This window comes from Pteropus alecto, unplaced genomic scaffold (genome assembly GCF_000325575.1).
Source record: "Pteropus alecto unplaced genomic scaffold, ASM32557v1 scaffold42, whole genome shotgun sequence".
Classification (NCBI taxonomy): Eukaryota; Metazoa; Chordata; class Mammalia; order Chiroptera; family Pteropodidae; genus Pteropus; species Pteropus alecto.
Window position 1 is genome coordinate 12,066,895 of NW_006434825.1, and position 22,176 is coordinate 12,089,070.

At 54.7% G+C, this 22,176-nt stretch overlaps 2 protein-coding genes across 4 annotated transcripts in view; one reads left to right on the forward strand and one right to left on the reverse strand.

Moving 5' to 3' along the window:
• Positions 1–6,363, reverse strand: part of ESRP2 (epithelial splicing regulatory protein 2) — a 9,089-nt gene extending 2,726 nt beyond the window's left edge. The window contains exons 1-10 of one of the 2 annotated variants that reach the window (XM_006909791.3): positions 3,855–6,363; positions 3,638–3,766; positions 2,005–2,118; positions 1,782–1,896; positions 1,335–1,433; positions 1,054–1,108; positions 875–985; positions 667–799; positions 538–580; positions 57–368 (exon numbers count right to left, since the gene is read on the reverse strand). In XM_006909791.3, the coding sequence (XP_006909853.1) occupies positions 57–368; positions 538–580; positions 667–799; positions 875–985; positions 1,054–1,108; positions 1,335–1,433; positions 1,782–1,896; positions 2,005–2,118; positions 3,638–3,766; positions 3,855–4,052 (1,309 nt within the window). In that variant the 5' untranslated portion in view covers positions 4,053–6,363. Of the gene's footprint in view, positions 1–56; positions 369–537; positions 581–666; positions 800–874; positions 1,013–1,053; positions 1,109–1,334; positions 1,434–1,781; positions 1,897–2,004; positions 2,119–3,637; positions 3,767–3,854 lie in introns of both variants that reach the window. The other variant, XM_025045300.1, reaches the window with a different exon arrangement.
• A 3,788-nt stretch (positions 6,364–10,151) lies between these two features.
• Positions 10,152–21,441, forward strand: PLA2G15 (phospholipase A2 group XV). 2 transcript variants are annotated; one of them, XM_015587815.2, is made up of 6 exons: positions 10,152–10,861; positions 14,264–14,420; positions 16,815–16,933; positions 17,167–17,265; positions 17,661–17,885; positions 19,497–21,441. In XM_015587815.2, the coding sequence occupies exons 1-6, from the start codon at positions 10,855–10,857 to the stop codon at positions 20,006–20,008; spliced, it is 1,119 nt and encodes a 372-aa protein (XP_015443301.1). In that variant the 5' UTR covers positions 10,152–10,854; the 3' UTR covers positions 20,009–21,441. The 2 variants fall into 2 exon arrangements, with proteins under 2 accessions (XP_015443301.1, XP_006909854.1); XM_006909792.3 differs by lacking the exon at positions 10,152–10,861 and adding an exon at positions 11,144–11,353.
• The last annotated feature ends 735 nt before the right edge of the window (positions 21,442–22,176 follow it).

Here is a 22,176-nt window from a genome sequence, read left to right on the forward strand (position 1 = left end):
CCAAGTAGGGTGGGGACATGGGGGATGAAACCCATGGGGGAGGGGTGGGGACCCCTGGGTGTTTACCTGCTGCACCTCAGCTGCAGTGCTCCGGAAGAGTTCAATGTATCGCTTACCCAGCATGCCCTTGTGCCTGCGCAGTGCAGCCTGTGCCAGCTCCTCACAAGCAAAGAGTGCAAAGGCATCACCAGTGGGCCGGCCATCAGGGTGGCGCACAAAGAGCAGACCGTCGGCACCCCCAGTCACTGGGCATTCTGGCCCCAGGAAGCCCAGCACATCTGCTGGCCCAGCCGAGAAGGGCAGTCCCCGAAGTCGCAGGATCACTTGGTCTTCCCGTGACAGGAAACGAGCCACCTCTAGTGATGTGCCTTGTGGGGGTTGGGGGAGGCATGGGAGTCACCTGCTGACTTCATTCATGCCCTTCCAAATACCCATCCACACCTGGCACACGGGGGAGCAGAAAGGCAAGGGTTGGTAGGGAAGTGGGACATGGGTCAAAAACCAGGGGAAGCAAGGAACTGCTGGGGACACACTCACCCCCTGCAATCTTTACAAACTCCTCTCCTGTTGCTTTATATACCTGTGGGTACAGTGGGGACAGCCCATGGGTCTCAGGCCTGGCTGGCCTCAGCTCTGCTCCGCTCCGCTCCCAGCCCAAAGCCCCACCTCGATATAGCGGACACCCATGTGATGCTTGTGTCTCTGCAGCGCTAGGTCCCGCTGCTCGCTGTCCACAAAGCGGATGAGGGCCTCGCCATTTCTGCGGCCCTGGGCGTTGAGGCAGAGTGCTACACCACCCCTGTGGAGCCAGTGCTGTGTTAGTGCCTCCTAGGTAGGCTTGCCCTCCTGGGCCCGCCCATCCTGCCGTACCCACCTGGCAATGTTGAGCCCTTTGAAGAAGCGAGCCACGTCCTGGTCTGATGACTGCCAGGGTAGTCCACGGGCCCGAACCACTGTCTCACTGTCTACCACATCAGCCTTGCTGCTGTGAGAGCAGGGCACAAGGTCAGAACTATCCAGCTGTTGTCATCCCGACCCCTGCCCCACACTCACCAAGGTCCCGTCTCGTATTTCTGTTTTACCACCTCGGGCTTCGAAAACAATTGACCTGAGAAGAGATGGCACAGGCGTCAGCAGGATCTGGTGGAGGGGCTCTCCCCACCAAGCTCTGCAGAAAGAGGACAGTCGAGGGGGATGAAGAGGTGACAAAAGGACTTCCACTTTAGTCTCTCGGAGAAGGTAACAAGTGGAGAGGGGAACTTTGACAAATTAATAGGCAGGCATTCACCCAGCCCTCAAAGAGAACAGGTGACAGGTGGTGAGAGGAACCTTACCACTGGGCCCTTCAAGTAGGTGGAGGATGATAGCTACCATTGTCTTCACTTCCCAGACCCCAAAGTCATCTTCTGTGGCATCTGTCTCCAGCCCTAAGTCTACGAGGAGAGACATCACAATGAGGGAATTCCAACATGAGAGGGCCAGCATGAGCACTAATCCTGGTCTCACCTCAGCCCAAGTACCCTATATAGATACATGCAGAATCCCAGCAAACACATTTGTTTTGGCCCAACTCCTGTATGTCCTTACAGGGCCCGCAGCCCAGACATAAACAAACATATGCCCATATTCCAAATAAGCCTCAGCACAGACCAGAGACGTGCACTCAAGGTCTCAGCAGCTGTCAACTTGCATGTGTTCATATAACCCACCAGTATGCACATACTCAGACACATACAGCCTATGGTCGTCCCTCCACCCTAACCTCACTGGGTCACAGATACCCTGTGCCATGGTGGCCACGGTGAGGTCCCTGGCAAGGCGGGTGCTCGGGTGCTGCACATGGAACTCTCTGCGGAGGTCGTAGAAGGAGAAGAAGGTGTCGGGGAGCACCAGGTTCTGGGGGCACATGTGAGTGGGGATGAATGGGGGAAACTGAGCCACTCTGCCCACCCCACAATGGAGTTCCTAGAAACCCTACCCCCTGTTGTGCCCTCAGTGGCATACCTTCCTGGAGGCCTCGGGGTGCAGGACCTGTCGCAGCAGCTGCTGCCCATCAGTGCAGAGCATGTAGGGGCCCCCGCCCAGCAGAGCCACATCCCCGCTCACCAGCTGTGAGAACTGGGGATAGGGATTGGGAGAGAGACAGACAGACTCACAGCTGGGCAGGCAGGAAGAAAGAGGGCACAGGCTGCAAAGCTGGTTCAGCCAGATGTTCAGCCCTACCCTGCTTGGGGAGTAGGAGTTGGCCACGCCTTTTGGGCCTGGCTCTGTGTCCTTCTCCCCCAATCCACCATCACTTTCTACAGGCCAAATGGGGGCAGTTACATTATCACCCAAGCCCCCATTGCACACACCACAGGAGTCTGGAGTGAGGCCAGAGCAAACACCTGGTGGAGAGGGACAAGCAGGTAGGAAGAGGCGGGGCAAAGCAGGTTAAACCTGTCCCTGACCAGGCACCACCCTCAGACAGGTGGGGGAGGCCCAGTCCCGCCTGAGGCCCATCCTGCTCATGGTCAATGGCAGCCCCGCCTCTACGTCTGACCAACCGAGAAGCGGAGAAACTCCAAGGACAGAGCTCCACACCTGGACACCAGGGACAGCATGAGCTTTGACCCACACCCTATCGACCAGTTGGCACTCAACTGTTTGCTCACAGAAGGGGTGGCACTCCAGAAGCTACCCAGCCCCTCCCCCAGCCTCCATTCCTACTGGAGAACAGGTATAAGCACTAAGAACAGGCCCAAGAACCTCCCCCGTGCCAACTCTACAATCTGAGGCTGGCAGAGCAAGGCAACCCAGCTCTCTTTCAGCGCACCCCTCAAGTGAGGCTGCCCTGGAAGCCCTTCTGGAACAGACCAGGTTCAACATCTTTGTGTCTCCGTTTCCTCATCAGGAACCACCAAAGTTGTTGGAAGATGAAAGAATTTGTGCGTGTAAAGCACTTATTCAACACTCAAGAGTTAGGCAGGGGGTGAGTACAGGAGTGAAGGTAAGAAAAAGAAAACAGCAATGAGAACCGCCTCCCACTGCAGTCTGGGACAGGAGACACCCTAGGCCTTTGCACTCAGGAGACAGGTAGCCTCCAGGCGGGGTCCGGACAGCGCCCACGCCTGGCCTGCCGGCCGGGACAGGCCTAAACGAGCAGCTTACACCTGGCGGCGTCTGCCTCTGGGGCAGACAACGCCCTATGCCCCTGCTCCAGCGTCTCCCAGGTGGGTGGGTGGGCCGAGGTCGCAGGCGGCAGGGACCATGACCTATGACCAAGCCTACGCCCCTCAGCCCTTTCGGCTTCCTGCTGCTGTTTTGGGAGACCCGACCGGGTAGGTTCCCAGAGTCGTCTAGGTCTTGGCCTCGCTACCCCGCCGGCCAGGGACTCTGGGAAGGGCCTTACGGCCTCCATTCCCACCCTCGCAGTAAGGTGGATCTGGAAAAGCTGAAAAGACGTCCCCAGGAATGGCCCGCACACGTGGACACACACACACGCGGGAGTCGCTGAAAGTTTCAAACAACAGGAACCCGTCCTACCGCCCCGGCCAGTTAGTCGCAGCGCACCAGGCCTCGCCCGCTGCCGCCTATCCCACCGAGAAATGTCCCACGGCCGGGCAGCGTCTCCGCTCACCCCAGCCCCGGCGCTCACCTGCTGCAGCACCTTGTCCAGCGGCTCAGCCCGCGCCAGGCTGTCGGCGCTCAGGCCACTCGCCTCGCGGCACTGCGGGCTCAATGCGGCCGCCTCGGCGCGAATCAGTGATTTGTGCAGCGTCCCCACCTGCGAGCGGATGGGGAAACCGATCAGCCACTGAGCCCTTCGGATCCTGAAGCTCCCTAGGGACCCCACTGCCCACTTTCCACCCTACCTGGCGGCTCCGTGGCTCCACCACTTGCCACACTAGAAGGATTAAATCAGTCTCGTCGGAGCCGAGGTCCGGCCCCAGTGCTCCCGCCGTGGCTCCGAACAGTACGATCAAGGGGCCAAGCTCTGGGCAGGGGTCGGCAGCGGAGTCTGCGGCGGGGTTCGGACCCGGGGGCGGTGGCTGAGGTGGCGGCGGAGTCATGGCCGTAGAGGAAGGGGGCGCTCGGTCACACACGCGCGGACCGACGAGGCGCACGCACGCACCGACAGAAGGCAGACGCGGACCAGCTTGGGCGGGACACCGTGTTTTGGGGGCGGCACCTGCGGCCGGGCTGGAGCTGTGGGCGCTGCTAAGACCCGCCCGCGGTGCCCCACAAGGCGGAGCAGCTACCGGCCCCCGCCCTCGCTGGGCGAGTTACCTGTCGGCCCTGCTGGCCACGTGACCAAGGGCGGCCCCTGGAGCCGTGGGGGAGGGCCACTAGAACCTAGCCCAGGACGCGCGCACTCACACGCCGGGCCTGGGCGCGCGCTTGGAGCCCGAACTCCCATTTCCACAGTCCACTGACTTCTGGGGTGACGCCATCCTTCCCCTCCTCTCCGCCTCTCACCGTGAGGCCTCCGCCAAGGGCAAAACCAGAGGCCTTCTCTAGTCCTAAGGGTCACATGAGACTTGTGAAAATCACCAGGAGGCAGTCCAGGGGCTGTGGGGGCCCTGGGGAGTGACAGAAGTCACCAAGGGTCAAAGGTGCGGTGAGAGTTACCGGGGATCACTCGGAGGCCTGTGTGGGGGATCACCAGAGGGCGACTGTGCGGGACAGGGATCACCAGAGGTCATTAGAGCCGTGGGGATGGGGGGGAGGGGGCGGGAATCATCAGAGGTCACTGGGCAAAGCTTGTCCATACAGATGCGAAGGCCGGGCCTTAGCCTGGCTCCAGAAAGTGCCCGTGGTGCCGAAGCGCGGTCGGAGGTGCGCAGGCCTGGTGCTGGGAAGGAGGAGGAGACTCCTCTACTCCCGAGAATGGCACTCTAGACGGGGCTAAGCCGGATAGTCTGGGCCTGGTGCCTCACCCTTACCCCACGTGGGAACTCCTGCTTGAAATTGTCGCCCTACCCCCTTGCCGACCGGCCTGTTGCCTAGAGATGTAAGCGCGCTGGCGGGTGGGGACTAGTTGCAAATGTGTGAATTGCGCGTGCGGACTGCAGATCTTTTCCATCTGGGACCGACATCCTAATTCGGACAGTCCCGCGTGGAGGGCTCCCAGTACCCTTTCTCCCCATCAATTTTGGTGAGGCTCCTTTACAGCACGTTTCTAGGCCGCCCCGGACTTCTCCCAATTCTCCCGTTTATATGACTGAGAAACTAAATAAGAATCCTACGGGAAGAAAGAACTTCAGCCCGGCGGAGGTTGCCAGACATGGGGTTGCCAAGCCCGAGCCGAAACTGAAGCGGAAGCAGCACCTCGCGATTTCGGAAAAGCAGGGCACTGCATCCGAACCTTCGGACAATGGAGACAGCGAAAGAGCTGGGGGTGGGTGGGGGGCTCGGAGACCTTGCCCATTGATCGCGCACTGCGTCTCCGCTTGACGGATAAAGAGACTGAGGCGCCCGAATCGGAAGTGACTCCCGCCAGGCACGGCGGCGTGGAGGGAGTTGGAAGTAGACAATTCTTCCAGCGTCTTCAGACGACCATTGTTCCCCTTGAGAGTATAAGCGGGTGTTGGCGTGCGGCTGTGGGTCTCTGGACTGCACACCCGGGCTTGCTCTCTTGTCCCCACCCGCGGAAGCGTTAAGCCAATGAGGCCCGAGGGAGGAGGAAACTTCGCAGTTTGGGCCCCGCCCCCTCGGGATAAGACTGGAATGTCAAATATTTGTTCGTGGGGCGGGGCGCAACAGCGAGGTAAGGCCCCTCCCTTACCTACCACGGAGCGTGCGCCAGGCGCAATAAGGCCTTTCTCCAGGCAAAGCTTTTAATGCCACTTTTCGCCGCAGCAGCACCCTGGCCCACCGGCCTCTCCCAAAACTCCTCAGGCGTGCATCGCTCCTTGTCGGTCTTTTGTCTGGGCTGCTCCTATAGGATAGAGTCCTGGCATCCCCTGCGGGCCCTCAGGACGCTTCTGGTCTCTGTCTCACACATCCTAGCGCCCCCATGCGTTCAACTTTCTCTCTAAGCCTTTCCATATTCCTTTCGCGCGGATTTCGACGCCGGTTCCTCCCTAATGTTTCGAGGTGACCTCTCCAGTGTGGTACCTGTGGCCGTCCTGAGCGTATTGTCATTGGAGACGACTTCTTGCGTGCCCAGGTCCTTGATGTAGAGAACCTGAGGCAAAGGCCTGGCAGCGTAGGACTGCTCCCCAAACCCCTGTGCTCCCGTCCTTCTGCCCCCACCTGCATGACAATCCCTGTGGCTTGGACTCTCCTTGAAAAACTAAATTTGTTAAAATAACCCAGGGTCCTGCTTTGTTGAGCTCTCTTACACATCTTCAGATGACTCCTTCCAAATCACTCCATTGATATAACCCGCACTCCTGTCCCCCAACCTTTCCCCAAGTGCTAAACCACCTTCTAATACAATTAAATCATTTCGTGTCTCCCTGTCCCCGCCTCCCCCTCGCCCCGCAGATCCTCAAGGACAGACTCATTTCCAGCACCTGGTACGTAATACCGTTGGCCCTCTCAAATCGGAGTTCCGCATCAGTAAATTCAAACAACCTAGAATCAATATTTAATTGAAAAATTCCACAAAGTTTATCCCTCAACAATATAGTATAGGAACTATTTATGTAGCATTACATTCTTTTAGGTATTATAAGTAATCTAGAGGTGATTTAAAGCATAGAGCAGGAAGTGTCTAGGTTATTAGCAAATACTACGCCATTTTATATAAGGGACCTGAGAATCCGGAGAATTTTGGTATGGTGGGCTGTAGGGAATGGGGTCCTGGAACCAATCCCTACAAGAAATTTAGAGAGCACTATAGTTGCTCAAGACTTAATGAATGAATGGTTGACTTGCTTTGTTTGCCTCTGGGCATTCCCAAGATAGTAACCTTCCCTGGGCGACAGGTCCTTTGCACTAGTCTGCTTTCTTCTCTTCCCTCCTAGGGGGGGATTCGACCTTTGCTCTAGTTAACCCCTGCTCTTCCCCCAGATTTTCCCCTCTCAAGGCACTTCCCTCAGTAACAGCGGTCCCTACTGTAGTTTGAAATATCTGTATTTCACTAGGCCTTTCCATATTCCTTTCGCGCGGGTTTCGACGCCGGTTCCTCCCTAATGTTTCGAGGTGACCTCTCCTGTATGTCACTGATAAATGCCCTCCACCCCACCCCCACTGGGATTCACGAGTCATGAACGAGTGAATCAGAGATAAGGTGCATGAGAGGGGTGAGCGAGGCTCCAAGGCCCTGCCAAATGACTTTCCCAAACCATACTCCAGGTGTTTGGGAGAAAAGAACTTGGGCCCGCCGGCCAGATCGCACACTCGCGGAATTTCATCCTCACCTCTTCACCTCGCTTCTTCGTGGCAGGACTCGCCCTTTGAGTCCTGCCACGAAGGTAGAGGGCGCTCCATCTACCAGTGCATGACGGTCCGGGCGGATACAGTGCCGGGATCCTCGCATGGGGCGCGAAGTGTGGCCGTTCATTTTTTTGGACCTCCCGGGAATCTAAGAGTGGTGTAAAAGCTCCTGTCTCCCTCCCTCCCGGGCTACAGAATATTCCTCTGTGGTTGAGGATTCGACGCTTGGTACTTGCTGGGGTCCCCCACGGCGGTCCGCACTCGCCGGCCCAGGCCCATCCCCACTCTCAGCGGCTCATCTGCTGAGCCTGCTGCCATCCTTCCTTATCACTCCGGCTTCCGGTGTAACCGGTGGGCCGGGTTCCCATCTCTGCGCCTTTGAGGAATCGTCGTTGAGTACCCACCAGAGGATGCACTGACGCTGTTGCTTGATCCAGGTGTTGAGGTCAGGGAAGAGGGGCATACACTGGAGGGTTCTACCTGAGGTGAAATGGGAAGGCCCTTGACACTACCCTTCTGGCCACCTCCCTCAAGCTTGAGAATCTTCGCGGTTCCAGGCTCCCTGGACATAGGCCACTTTTTAAAGCTTGGTTTTCAGTGCCCTCAACCTCTCTGTTCCACTCTCACCCACCATGTGCTCCAGGTACACTGCTGTGATTGTTTAGGTCTGGAGTCTATTGTATATGCTAAGCTCCCTGTCTGGAGCACTCACCTACCTATTCATCCCTTTACTTTCCTTCAAAACCCATCTCTAATTCTTCCTCCAGGCAGCCTTCCTTGATGCCTAGGCCAAATTAGATGTCCCGTTCTGGGCTGCTTTCCCCCAGGGTCCTGTCATGATTGGGTCAGTGTTTGGCTTCTCATGATGCCAGGAAGGCTCTGGCAGCAGAGGAATAGGAGTCTGTTGAGCCATGAGCTTTAGGAGGATCAGTTTCCAAATAGGCTCAGCTCTGGCTACCAAACCAGCCCAGAAACCCTGGTCTTGGTTGGGTTGCTCCAAGCTCAGCCCCCCACCTGGTCCAGTTAGGGAAACTTGCAGAGGGAAAGGGAAAGCAAAGGGCCCAGTAACACAGGACGAGTAAAAGCTGTTGGCTAGATCTTTACCTGAGGAAGATACCACAACAGGCCTAGCTCCTCAGTCTCTGGATTTATTCCTACACCCTGCCTCTGCCCAGAATGTTCCCCTCCACAAGAACACTCTTCCTCTTTCCCAGTCTTTTCCAGAACTCATATCTAGCCCTGTGAACCTCTCAGTCCCTTATTGCCTCCAGGTCTGACAAACGCCAGGACCCTATCAGGTAGAAAGGTAGAAAGAAGGTAGAAAAGGGAGTGTATCACTCATTCACTCGACATATGTTAAGCACCTGCCATGTGCCAGGGACTGTGCCAGGAGGCAGCAGTAAGGGGACAGGTAAGGGGCTTGCTCTTCCAGTGACTGCATTTTAATGGGCGCCAGATAGGGGCTGCTTGAAAGCCAATGGTCATGTCTAGGCTGAGCCCTAAATGCTGAACTCAGTTGAGTCCCCTAAAGTAGGGGCTGCAGAGTGATCCTAGTGGAACAATTGCAGAAGTCCTGAGGGAAAATGAGGTTGTCCTATTCTAGGCAGCAAGGAAGCCTTTGAGGCTGGAGATTAGAGAGCTGGAGAAAAAGGGGAGCGAAAGGTGGGGGAAATGGCCAGAGTACTCTGTAGGGTCTTCATTCACTATAAGATGCATATGATGCGTGCAGTGGGAGGTTCATGATTGGGGTTAGGCGGACAGTGATGGGGCCTGACTTAACGTTTAATGGTGTCAACCTGGCATGTGGAGTACAATCCACAGGAATAATAAGGGCATAAATTGGCACATCAGTGAGGAGGCTACTATGGGAATGAGGGTAGTCTGGCTTTGGGAGGGTAGAGCTGACCAGACTTCGTGACCACCTAATTGTGAGCCTGAGAGTCAAGGAGGTATCTAGAATCCACGATGAACTTAGTTCTGCAGCCATCATGTTGATGGTGGGGTCATGTGAAACAGGGGGACTTTTACCTTCTGACCCTTCTCCACAGTGCAAGCAGGGGTCATTGCTGACCAGGCTTTGGCATTACCCTCCACCACCCAGTGGCCACGGTTCCTATTACCTGCGGGGCCTATGGAAGTGGGCACCTTGAGAACTGCTCCTGAGGTCAGGGCCACCTTGTGAGGGGCCCATGGTCACCTGAGGCTGTTGGGCTGGCAAGACATTCAGACTGTGCCAGAGTCCAAAGCAGCCCAAGCCATTTTGTTCCCTGCCCTCTCTCCACTTAACCCTTGGCTCTGGTGTACTACCTATCCCTAGCCCTGGCAGAAAGGTCTCTATGGTCTCTCACACTGGGCCTGCCAGATGGGTCCTCCATGACCCCTCTGCTGGAGTCTGGGATGGAGGTGTGGGAGACATGGGTGTTTTTTTTGGGGGGAGGGAGTGTCCGTGGGCCAGAACCTGAGGCGGGATATATTTGGACTTTAAAAGAGGAGGGTACCCCATACACCAATGTGTTTTACTATAAGAACACAGGAGAGGCAGGCCAAGATGATGAGATTCATTGAGGGGCACTCAGAGAGACTAGAAAGGGTCAGCCACTGAGGAAGGAAGGAAAGGAGGGAAGGGAGGGAAGGGAGAGAAAATGAATAAAAGAGATTTACAATTCATAATCAATTGCACCGTGGATCTTATTTAGACCCTGATTTCAACAGAGAGTGCGGAGGGGAGGAGGGAAGGGAAGGGAAGGGAAGGGAAGGGAAGGGAAGGAAGGATAGACGTCTTGAAACTAGCTCAGCAGGGAGGGAGTGTGCGTGTGGAGGATCAAGAACCCCAGTCACCAAACACATGGCCCTCCTTTCCCAGAGTATGCATGGTGCTGGCATAAAACTGACTGTCAAGTCTCTACCCACTCTATTCGCCCCCAGTTCCTCATGCAAGGAGTCTGTGTCCTGGATCCCCAGGTTTTCATGCGGTAGGAGTGGTTGGGGGGACCACAAGGTCCCAACACCCCTCCCACTCTGTGGGGCAACTTGCTGATGGCCCAAGGAGCAGGGTAGAGGCTCAGCTCGTTCTCAAACCTGCGCGCGAACTTCTCGGTCAGGCAGGGTGACTTCACGCTCCGTGCCCCTAAAAAGGGCGGACAAACATCTCTCATTTAGAATCGAAACATGCTGAGCTGTCCTCTCTCCATCTCGTCCACATTCCTAACTCCCCCCATCCCCCTCCCCCCAGCTCCGGAGCAGACGGCAGGGGCCTGCCTGGGCCGGGGTTGCCTGAACAACCCAGGTGCCCTCGAAGGAGGGTGAGAAGAACCGAAGTGGAGGTTGCGCAAAGGTCCTGGTCAGCTTTGGTCGCCTAATGTCCAAAAACTGCCTGGGACTCCCTTCTCTCCTTCCCCTTGCTTTGCCCCGGATTCCTCAGCAGCGGCGAGCACTGAATCGCCACTCGGCCCGACCAATTCCAGATCTCAGGTCAGGGAGACGCCAGGAATGGAAGGTGAGGGCTGCGCAGCGTAAGCTTCGAGTATGGAGCCTAGGGCTGGGTACCCAGCAGCGGCGGGCTGGGTCCGCGGGGTCCGCAGCCGAGAGCGTGGATGCCCGGGTGAGCGCGGATCGATCGATGCGCTCGGCGCGCAGCGCGTCTAGGGAGCAGGCCTGGGATGGGCAGGGGCGGGGCGAGAATCTCCGACTGGGGGGAACGCGCCTGGCGGCGAGTACCTATTGGCAGGCAGTTTGAGGGAGGTGGATCATGATTGGCTCAGTCGCTGTGGGCGGTGGCGGGCGGCGGGGTTAAGCGCGTCGCCGTACCCGGGCCTAGGCGCGAGCCCGGAGCGCTGAATCCGCGCTTCGGCCCCGGAGCCGCGGTCTCCCGCCATGGGTCTCTGTCTCTTCCTCTACCGCGCACCCCTGCTTCTGTGGGGCCTACTGTTTCTCCTGCTGCTTGCAGTCTCGGCTCTCCAGGCTGGACGTCCGTCCCCTGTGGTCCTGGGTGAGACGCGTGTCCAGTCGTGGGTCTGTTCGCAAGTGATTTGGGCAGAACAGGGTTCGGGGGCGGGACTGTCTTCCCTGTTTACATCTGCTCTAAGCACGGGGTCAGGGAACGTATGACCGTCTTGTCACCTGAGTCAGTCTGTCCATCTCCCGCCATACTGGGCGCGGTGTGGTCAACCTCTCTCACTTTCCTCTGTAGAATATGGGGGCAAATGGGAGTGTTACTGTGCAGTTGTCCATTGGTCCTCCTGCCCACGTCAGTCCCAAACCTTGTCTTGCCTTGCTTTGCCTTATCCCCATATTTTTAGCTGCAGAAAATTGAGTTCCCTTGGCCCCACTCCTGGGGGCCGGTGCGGGGGTTAGGTGGCCTCAGAGTTGGCCCTCAGGGGCTTTAAAGTTGATTTGGGCTTGGCTAGGAGGCTGTCTCCCTCCACCCTTGCAGCTCCACACGTTTCAGAGGGCATTACTAGAAGGAAGCTGTTTGAGGAAAGGATTGCTGTCCTACCCTGCAGCCAGGGTTCCCCGCAAACTCAAATGGGTGGCATTGGGTCGGAGGGAGGAGGCCCCAGGAAATCTAAGGATGGCTAAAGATGGTAAGAGTTGGGACAGCGGCTATGAATGGATGTCAGTGAGCTTGCCTGTGCTTTCACCCTTCCAGAGTGACTTGAACTAAGCTACGTTGGGGATAGGTGACCTCTCCTGCTTACCCCCTCCTTGGTCCTGGCCCTGGCAACTGTACAGGAACCACAGTGTTTCCTTGTAGTGGGAAGGAATGACACCTCTGTCTTGGGGGTGTTGGATACCTCATGTAGGCTGCCACTCCCACCCAAAGGTTCTGTGTTGGTGACTAGCCAGGACTCCTGAAGGCAGAGGCATGCTGAGGTATATGTTACATATTGAGTCTGCTACAGCATGACCCCCATGCTCTTGCTGCTGGTAGTATTTTAATGAGGATGATGCATCTCACAGAAGGGTAGGGTTGGCAGGCATTTTGGTCCCAAGGGGTCCTCCACCATGATCTCTGGGCCTAGAAATGCTCCAGGGGGATGCTGGGCCTAGGTTTACCATGAGAACTGGGCAAACTTGGCCTTGCCTTTCTTAAGCTTTCATGATAATCCCCAGAGGTCAAGTCTGTGGTGAGCAAGCAGAGAGACTCCACCAACCTAGTCAGAGAAGGCTTCCTGGAGTATGCAGCTGGAGCTGTGGCCAAGAGAGAGTTCCAGGCAAAGGGGAACTACACTTTAGAGGGAGGGAGGGAGGGAGGCAGCCCAGGCTGTCTGGAATGGAGTGGGGTGAGGGAAGAGTGGATTGTGCAGGCTTGTGAATGTGGACTTTATCCTGGAATCCCTCAGGGAGCCATGAGTGGGCCTAAGGAGTTCCGAGTATAAAAGATATAGCATTGGAAAGTGTGTGGTCCTGTGAAAGGCATGCAGGCTTTGCTCCTTGATGGGTGCTAACTGTACTCATTAATTCATTGAATTCTCGGTTATCTTAGTTCACAGCAGAGGAGCCTCAGGCCCCACCCAGAGTCACAGAGCAACTGGAATCCTAACCCAGCTTCTCAGAGAGTGAGGCTGTTGTCATTAATCTTAGGAAACCCCATGACAGACAGCGGACAAGCTGTTCTTGAGCAAAGAGCAGGGACCTGCTCTTGGCCACCAGAGGATCAGCATCCAAGTGTGACCAGTGCCCATGGGTAGGACTCAAATTGGTGGTAGCGGAAGCAGAGGCCAGAGAAGTGACACAGAAGACCCTGGGAAGGGGGAAGGGACTATAGCAAGCCATTTCTACCTCTTTCAGCCTTAGGCTCCTCATCTGTAAAGTGGGCATAATAAGGATGTTTTCTCCCAGTGTTATTTGAGGTGAGAAGCATACGGATGACTCTCATCCTAGTTCTAGGCACAAAGGGGCTCCAGAAGTGACCACTACTATTTTTAGAGGTCACACAGCCTGGCCAGAATAAAAGGCATACTAGCAAAGCAGATCTGGTGACTTCCTCTTTCGCCATTTCCTTGGGGGAAAACAATGACCAAGGTCTCTGCACTCCCCTGCCCAGTCCACTGGCATGTCATCCAGTGGCTGTCATGTTGGAGACTCTCCACTTCTGCACCCACATCATGAAAGGAGGTGAAGGCAGCTGCCTCCCATAGCTTCCCTGAGGACACTGTGAGATGGTGCACAGGGAGAGCCTCCTCTGCAGGGCTAGGTTCACAGTTAAAGTTCAGCGAATGCCCAGGAGAGCCAAGCACTGGTTGTTCATAGTGATTATGGATCCTCAATGCGGATGAATTAGGGAGGTGTTGAGAGCATGGCATGTGGGAGCAGGTGAGGCCTGAAAGCTCTCTGGAAGTAGACTCCAAAGGGCGTTGAATGTTGGGCAGTGAAGCAACAGGGATAGGTTTGAGTGCACAAGACCCCCCAAGGCTCTGAGTAGACTCGATAGGCTTGGGTAGAGCGAAGTCATCCTTGAGGCCTGTTTACCCCCACCCACCACTGGATTATTGTCAGAATGGTGTGTTGTTTAAAGGTCACCATCTCCAGTGCTTGGTCCAGGTGTGCTGAAATTCTGGGGTGCTCCAGATGATCTGCCCTTTGGAACCTTACTGGGCCCTGGCCTTTAGCAAGGCCTGGAGACCTCGGTAGGTCAGCAAATGCCAGTATGAGCTTCTTTCAACTGTTTTTCTGTTCATTGCTACCCTCCACAAGCCTGTGCTTTCTCTGGAATCAATTTTGGCTGGTTAAGTGGCCCAGTGCTCTGTCTTGTTTCTCAGTCCTTTAGTCAGAGTGAACAAGGTCCTACTTACACTAGCCTGGGACGCCTGTAGGTCAGAGGCCTTTGGGTTCAAGCCTTGAGAGTCTCCAGCCTATCAGGCCTAGGGCTTCATGAATGCTCTATGACCCCCTGCAGTGCCTGGTGATTTGGGCAACCAGCTGGAGGCAAAGCTGGACAAGCCAAAGGTCGTGCACTACCTCTGCTCCAAGAAAACAGACAGCTACTTCACACTCTGGCTGAACCTTGAACTGCTGCTGCCTGTCATCATTGACTGCTGGATCGACAATATCAGGTGGGAGCTGGGGTGCAGATGGTGCTGCTCAACAACTCAAAGAGTCTTCCAGAGCCCATTTCCATCTCATCCTCACCTCAAGAGACCTCAAGGTCACTGACTTTTCTCCCTTCCCATTTCCTCAGTCTGGTAGGCACCACCTTTTGCAATCTCAGACAGAACTTTCTTCCCTTGTCCCTACCCTCTCCGGTCCACACTTGTGCCTTGAGCCCTACCTGTGATTTCTGTGCTTTAGCCCATTCTTAGCTGCAGCATGGCTGCCACCCCTTCCCTTGCCTCTGGCTGGGCCACACCTTTCCCTTCAGCTGCTTGTTCTTCCTGGGACATGCCTGGTCTCCATGCCTTTGCAGATGCTGTTCTTTCAGCTTGGAATCTACCTCTACACCCTTTGCCTGATAAATTCCCTCCTATTCACTCTTTAAAACCTGAGTCAGGTCCCTGCCATTCCCCAGAGCTGTTAACTTCTCCTTCCCGCATGCCACATGTCTGTTTCCTCTAACCCTCATCAAATTTTGTTTCCAAGGATGTTTCCCAAGAGTAGACACTGTACATTTTACATAATTTCTTTTAATTTTATAGCAACTCTGTGAAACTGGTACTGTCTTCAAACCTGTTTTACGGTAGAGGAAATCGGGAAGCTCAAATCTGTTACAAAATTGCCTAGGGTTGCTCAGCTAATAAGTGTCAGAAACAGGATTCAAACCCAGAATTGTGTTAATCTGACTGAGCTGAATTTCTCTCCCAGTCTGAGCTCCCTGAAGGCAAGGATGGTATCTTTTTTATTTTTATAGTAGTAGAACCTGGAGCAACTGGTGCTCAATAAATATTTGAGCTGAATCTAACAAATTAACTGCCCCCCATACCAGATGCACTAGCTGTCCCTCCAGGCACCCTGTCCTTCTCAGTAGTTTAAGATGCCTGCTTTGTTGACTCTTTCCTTCTCTGAGTGTGATCAGAGTTATTTCTGGGCTGTTGGTCTGCTTTTCTATTTTTGTACCAGAGTCATGGTCTCAGGTACTGCCAATTGGAGGCTAGGGCTGATACCTAAAGGGGCTTGTCTACTTTCATTGTTCCTGTGACCTGTTTAGATTTTAATCCAGCACAGAGCTGCCTTGCTTTCCAGAACAATTTTCTGCACTTTCCTGAATGGCGACTGAGATAATCTACAGGTTGCCCTAGGGAGAGTGGGCTACCAGGACCTATTATTTGGGCTACTGTTAGAGATCCTGTCAGTTTTCTGTGGCTGATTTTTAAGATGGGGTGGGTCTCAGGACCACCAGGGACTGCAGGTCTAGCCTGTGTTTTCTCAGGCACATTTGCCTCCTTGTTATCAGGGGAGGCCAGAGCAGGATTTCTGGCCTGGCATAGGCTTTCCTCCTGTCTCCCACTACCCTGTCCTCATCATTTCTCCAGGCCTTTCCTGTCTACCCACACAGCAGCCACTGAAGTGGAGATCTCTTTGTCTGGTTCTGTTATGTGCTGGTCTCACCATCTCCTTTGCCCTGTAATATGTTGTAGTGGGTGACAGGAGCTAGGTCTGTAGAGATGGAGTGATGGGAACCTGCGAGGTTAGCCTGCCTGCCTTTTGGGGTCAAGTGTGATGTTCATGGCAGAGCTAGCCCTGGCACTAACGTCTCCCAACCAGATCCAAGACCTGCATTCTGGGGTGGGTGACACTGAGGAAAAAGGAATATTGTCTCAACAGGGATCCTGGGATCAATTTTTGGAGTGAGCCTTGGTGAGGGTCCTCCCTCTGATCTGTGTTTTGTAAACTTGCTTTGTTATGTAGGGGAGGAACGAACTTTTCTCTACCCTCAGGGTTTTTTTGGCTGGTGTAATAATCAGACATGAAACATCTTAACAAGAGAAAATAACCGAATTGAATACATACGTATGTGTGGAAACCGCGTATACATGAGAGAGTCAGAAGCCAAACATGCATGAGATGTTCAGAGACAGAAGGAGAACACGGACATATGAGACCTTCTGAGCTAGGGATGAGGGCAGTTGCCCTGGGGGCACAAAAAGGTCATTGCAGAATGATAAAAAGAGCAGATGTTTAGTAAATAGAAGTTTGCCTTGCCATATAGGTGGATCAAAAAGAGATTATCACTGATAATCTCATTATGGGCAAGGCCCCTAATTCAAGTACATCTAGGTAGTTTGAGACTGAAGCTAAAATTGCCTTTAGCTCAAAACTATTCCCTTACCACAGAGGCACGTATCTGGTGACTAGCTCTGAAAACCCCCACAGTTACTTTTTTGGTCTTCCCTATACATATGACCAATCCTGAGGATAGGAAGGGAGTAAGGCTCAGTACATAAGGCAGTATTGGGACAAACCCAAGTTCAGTGCCAACGCTGGATCACCAGCTCAGTATTCCCTCCTGATAGGCTGGTGTACAATAGAACGTCCCGGACCACCCAGTTTCCTGATGGTGTGGATATGCATGTCCCTGGCTTTGGGAAGACCTTTGCACTGGAGTTTCTGGACCCCAGCAAAAGCAGTGTGGGTATGTAGCCCTTCTCGTGCTCTCCGGGGGATGGGGCTGGAGGTTTTGCTAGATTCCTGAGTGAGAAGAACCCTGTCTGTTTGCAGGGGTAACCTGTGAAGTGTCTGATCCGTGTGGGCACAGAGCACTCCTTCAGGGACCTTTGCAGTAGATGTCACTGTCTCCTTGGCAGTTGTGGTGTAGGTTGTTTGCACTGGCTGTACCTTTTCTAATCCTATGCATTCTGTCTATAGGTTCCTATTTCCACACTATGGTGGAGAGCCTTGTGGGCTGGGGCTACACACGGGGTAAGGATGTCCGGGGGGCCCCCTATGACTGGCGCCGAGCCCCAAGTAAGTAGTCATCTTTGTTTCCTATCTGAGGTCTTGGGAGGTGGGGATGAGGAGGTCACAGCCACCACAGGCCCTCGGCTCTCACCTACCCCTGGGCCTCTGGCGTCTAGCCCAGCAGTGACAGCTATCACCCCTGGTCAATCCCTTCTGTCCTTTCCCAGCCCTCACCCCAGGATTTCTAGGTCTCTGAGCCCTGGGAAGAGGTAGTGAGTCTGAGGAGGGGAAAAGGATCCCTTTTGTTTCCTACCTTCGTGAAACCTGAGGGGAAACCAGACCACTCCCACTTGGATTTTAGTACCCTCCCTGCCTACCTAGTCCTGGGCCTGGCCTGAAAAACGTCTGAATCAGGCCCCAGGACCCTTCCTGCCTGACCCCTGCCTGGCTCTGGCCTGCAGATGAAAACGGGCCCTACTTCCTGGCCCTCCGGGAGATGATCGAGGAGATGCATCAGCTGTATGGGGGCCCCGTGGTGCTGGTTGCCCACAGTATGGGCAACATGTACACGCTCTACTTTCTGCAGCGGCAGCCACAGGCCTGGAAGGACAAGTACATCCGTGCCTTCTTGGCACTGGGTGCGCCTTGGGGGGGCGTGGCCAAGACCCTACGCGTTCTGGCCTCAGGTAAGACTCTGCTTGGCCCAGCATGGGGGGCTGTGTTGGGGGTGGCACCCTCTCTTAAGATAAAGATGGTATTCAAAATGTTGAACGACTAGTAGGGTCTGAGCACTGACCAATCTGACCCATCAGGCCAAAGTGGGGTATATTTATAGGACTCACGCTCCCTGGTGATTTCTTGTGGGTCACAACCTTTCTCCAGAATGGTATTTTTTTCCAAATATATTTTTCCAAAAAAGAATCTTAACACTACTCCTAATGTCACCTCTCTCGTTGATGACCCTTGTTATCTCTGTAAGTTTCTACAGCATGAACATGGAGTGGCATAACTGTTGGTCAGGCAGGTGCCTGGCCAGCCTACTGGGTTTGACCCAGAGTTCTTTGGGAGAGTCTTCTCCCTTGCTCCTACCCCCATCCTCATTTCTTCATACTGCCTTTGCCCCAGAGAAGGCAGGCTGGACTGCAGTTTCCTGTTTATGAGTTATACCTCTGTGTATAGCAGTGGGGAACCTCTGTTGGCAACATGGGGAGGAAACGGGTGCAGATCTGTGTGAGCCTGCTTGCTAAGCAGCTGGGAAAGCCACCTACTTCCCGTTCCTCCCTAATCCGCCTGCCTTTTCATGACCGTCAGAACCTGACAGCTGCAGCGATGGGGCTTTTTTTCCTCTGCCAGGACCAGGCATGAGGCCCACGGCCCCTCACTTTAGGAGCCACAAGCCAGGGCTGTGCCAGGCGTCTGATGTGCTTTCTTCCTCAAGTCACTAGCACTGCCTGACCTGCTTGTTGGTCAGCTGACCACTGTGGTCAGGTCAGACCCAGTGCTTGTTCCAGTAGAGACCCTAGATTGGCTGGGCAACTTCTCTGTGAGTCTCTTTAGAGCTTTACCTCAGATGCTGGGAAACAGCTTTTTCAGTCTGGGGAGCAGGGGTGGGGTAGGAGGGGCGGTAGTCATGGACTCCTAGCTAAGGGCTTCTCTTTCCTCGGGGGTCCTCGAGCCAGGCCCCACCAGGCAAAGCTGTGTTCCTGTGGTCAGTCAGAGGGTCCTGAACAGGGTCAGAGGCTCCTGTTCCCTAGTCGACTCACCCTCTGGAGGTCTCACTGGCTGGTGGGTTTATTTGTGTTGTTGGCATTCCTACGTAAGAAGGACAGTCACTCTGTCTGCAGCCTCCTTTCCTGCCCTGTTTCCTATAAACCTGGCTGCCCAGGTCAGTGACAGGCAAGCATGAGACCAGAGCTGGCTCTCTGCAGATCTAAACCTAGGAAAAATGTTTACATAGCTCAATGTAATAAACAAGAAAGGAACATGCTTTAGGCCGACACCTGCTGATTCACCTTCTATAAGGTCAGTGCCTAGAGGCCCAGTGATAAGTCACCTTGTGGGTGTGTGCGGCCTTAGTCCCTGGTGAAACAAGTCTTGGTTGGGTGCTTCCCAGATGTAGCAAAAATAAAGGGAAACAAAGCCAATGCAGGCATGGGAGTTATAATGATAACAGTGGGGAGATGGCGGTGTGCTGACCAGGCCGCTGGCTGGGGTCCAGCAGGGTCTTTGGTGATAGACATGCTGCCCAGCCAACTTGCATTCCTGAGCACAGACTCACTGGAGCCTTCTCCCTGCAGGAGACAACAATCGGATCCCGGTCATTAGTCCCCTGAAGATCCGGGAGCAGCAGCGATCTGCTGTCTCTACCAGCTGGCTCCTGCCCTATAACTATACCTGGTCACCTGAGAAGGTCTTCGTGCGCACACCCACGGCCAACTACACGCTGCGCGACTATCACCGGTTCTTCCAGGACATTGGCTTTGAAGATGGCTGGCTCATGCGGCAGGACACGGAAGGGCTGGTAGATGTCACAATGCCACCTGGCGTACAGCTGCACTGCCTCTATGGCACTGATGTCCCCACGCCGGACTCCTTCTACTATGAGAGCTTCCCGGACCGCGACCCTAAAATCTACTTTGGCGATGGTGATGGCACTGTGAACTTGCAGAGTGCCCTGCATTGCCAGACCTGGCGCAACCACCAGGCACACCAAGTATCATTGCAGGCGCTGCCAGGCAGTGAGCATATTGAAATGCTGGCCAATGCCACCACTCTGGCCTATCTGAAACGCATGCTCTTTGGGCCCTGATTCCTGTCCCAGCCAGGGCTGCGCGATGGCTCGGCTACAGCTGCTTCTCTTGGACTCTGGGGCTGCGATGGCCCATGAGTTTAGCAGTTTGTGACTGACCATCCAAGGTCCTGAGTCTTTGGTTGTGAAACATCTTCCATATGAAGTGCTGTTTCTTATCCTTTCTCTGGGAGGGAGGAAGGAAGAAATAGTCTAGACTCACTTGAGGGACCCTTAATGGAAAGAATGCTGCTGCTGATGGAATTGTGACCTCAGGACTGGCTCTGCAGGTGGATTGGCTGGCACCTGGATCCAATCCCCAACTCAGGGGCCATGTGTTCCTCCTATGCCTGTGGCCTTTTCACATTTACCCACCAGGCCTGGCCCCTCAGCCTTCCTGTAAGTGATATGACTAAGCTGTGGTTCCTACCCCCACAGGCCCCAGGAATGGGCTCCTGGTCCCTAGGGTGACCCTTCCCACACACTGGCCACAGGTGAGCCTACTACTGGCCATGGGTGGCTGGAGCTGCTGGCTTCCTTGTAGCATAGCTGCTTGACAGTCTGACTGGCTTTCTGAGGGCAGTCCAGTTTCCCCTGCAGGCAGGGGCAGATTGTTGTGTTCTCTGTGGTTCTCAGGCTCTGGGGCATTCACTCTTACCTCCCTCACCTCTAAAAACAGCCTAGCTCAGGATTGGGCAGCAGATGGCCCCTTAGTTCTGCAGCCATGGCCCAGGAGCTCTGATCCCCTTGGTCGGGCTGTTTCCCACAGTACTGATGTTAGCTTCCTTTACCTTGGGACTATGGTTCAAGGATAAGAGCAGGGCCCAGTGCCATGGCCTTTTAGGTCCTCATGAAGAAAGAAAACTTAAGGACACAGACAAGATGATTCGGAGTTTCTCTGAACTGCCCTCTTGCTAACTCTACCACCATACTGCCACCCTTCCCCACGGTTTCTCTAGTACCCAAGTGGGCTGGCACAGAGTCGAAAGGAGACAGGGCTTCTGCCCATCCTGCCCAGCACATACCTCCACCAGGCAGCTCAGTGGTGTTTAGTCTGCAGGGACAGCTCAGAACATACTTTGGGACCCTGTGAGACCCAGGTGCCTTGGAGCCCCCTTGGGGGTTTCTGTCTGCCTCAGAGGTGCTGCATGAGTCTCCTTGTGATAGCAGGGCTGGAGAATCTGGATTTACCTTGGTGGCAGTGGTCTCCAAGTAGGCGACAGCTATAAGCCAAGACTTGGGTCTAGCCTCTAGGGTGAGGCCCCAAAGCCACAGTCAGACTAGACTGTGCTGTTCTCCCACAAGATTTCTGTGGAGCCGGATTTTCTCTGTTGTGTACATACCCAGCATCTGTCTCTCCCTTTGTTTCTGAGTGGTGGGCCTCACCTGCATGGGGCTCTGAGCAGGCTGTACCTCGATTCTGGCAATAAAAGTATTCTGGATACTGTAAAGTACCTTGAGAGGTGGGAAGTGGTGGGGGGGTAAAGGGGCTAGAGAAGCAGGTAGTCAGGCGAGGCCTTTTCTGGAGCCTTGATGGGTTCTCAACACCAAAGCATGGCTCCTATGCACCACTTTGGGCTTTATCCTTCTGCCGCCTCTTCTGGAATCTATTTTCCCTCCTGGTACATAGAACCAGGAACTGAAACATTCCTGTTGGAATGAAGCTCCTGCTCCTGCCTGATCAGCAGGGCCTACATGCCACCCCCGAGCTAGGTACCAGGACAATCCTGTGGGTCACCCTGGCTGGACTCTCTAGCTTTCTCTCTCTCAGCTAGCAGGTCTCAGCATCCTTTGAACCTAGAGTTCTTTTCAGGACACCACCCTTCTTTGTTTCAGCTTCTCTACCCACCATCTGTTCTGCTTTGGAGACAGAGTGAGACGGAGGGAGGAAGAGATCCTAGGCTGAGACTGGTATGGACAGAGGCCAAGATGGATAGACAGAAACAGAGTCTGAAACAGGGAAGCATGCATGGAGATGGAGTCCAGGCCTGAATTCTATGGTGCAGAGCCCAGAGCCGAGGCCAGTCGGGGTGGTAGGAGCTCCAGTTTGTGCCTCCACAGGGCTGGTCCAGTCTGGGCTTCAGGCTTTGATACAGCCTAGGCCACTAGAGGGTGCTCTGAGCCCTCTCGCTGCACAGTTATTGGTCAAACCTGGGAGAAAGGGTGGCCCGGAGAGGGTGAGGATGCCT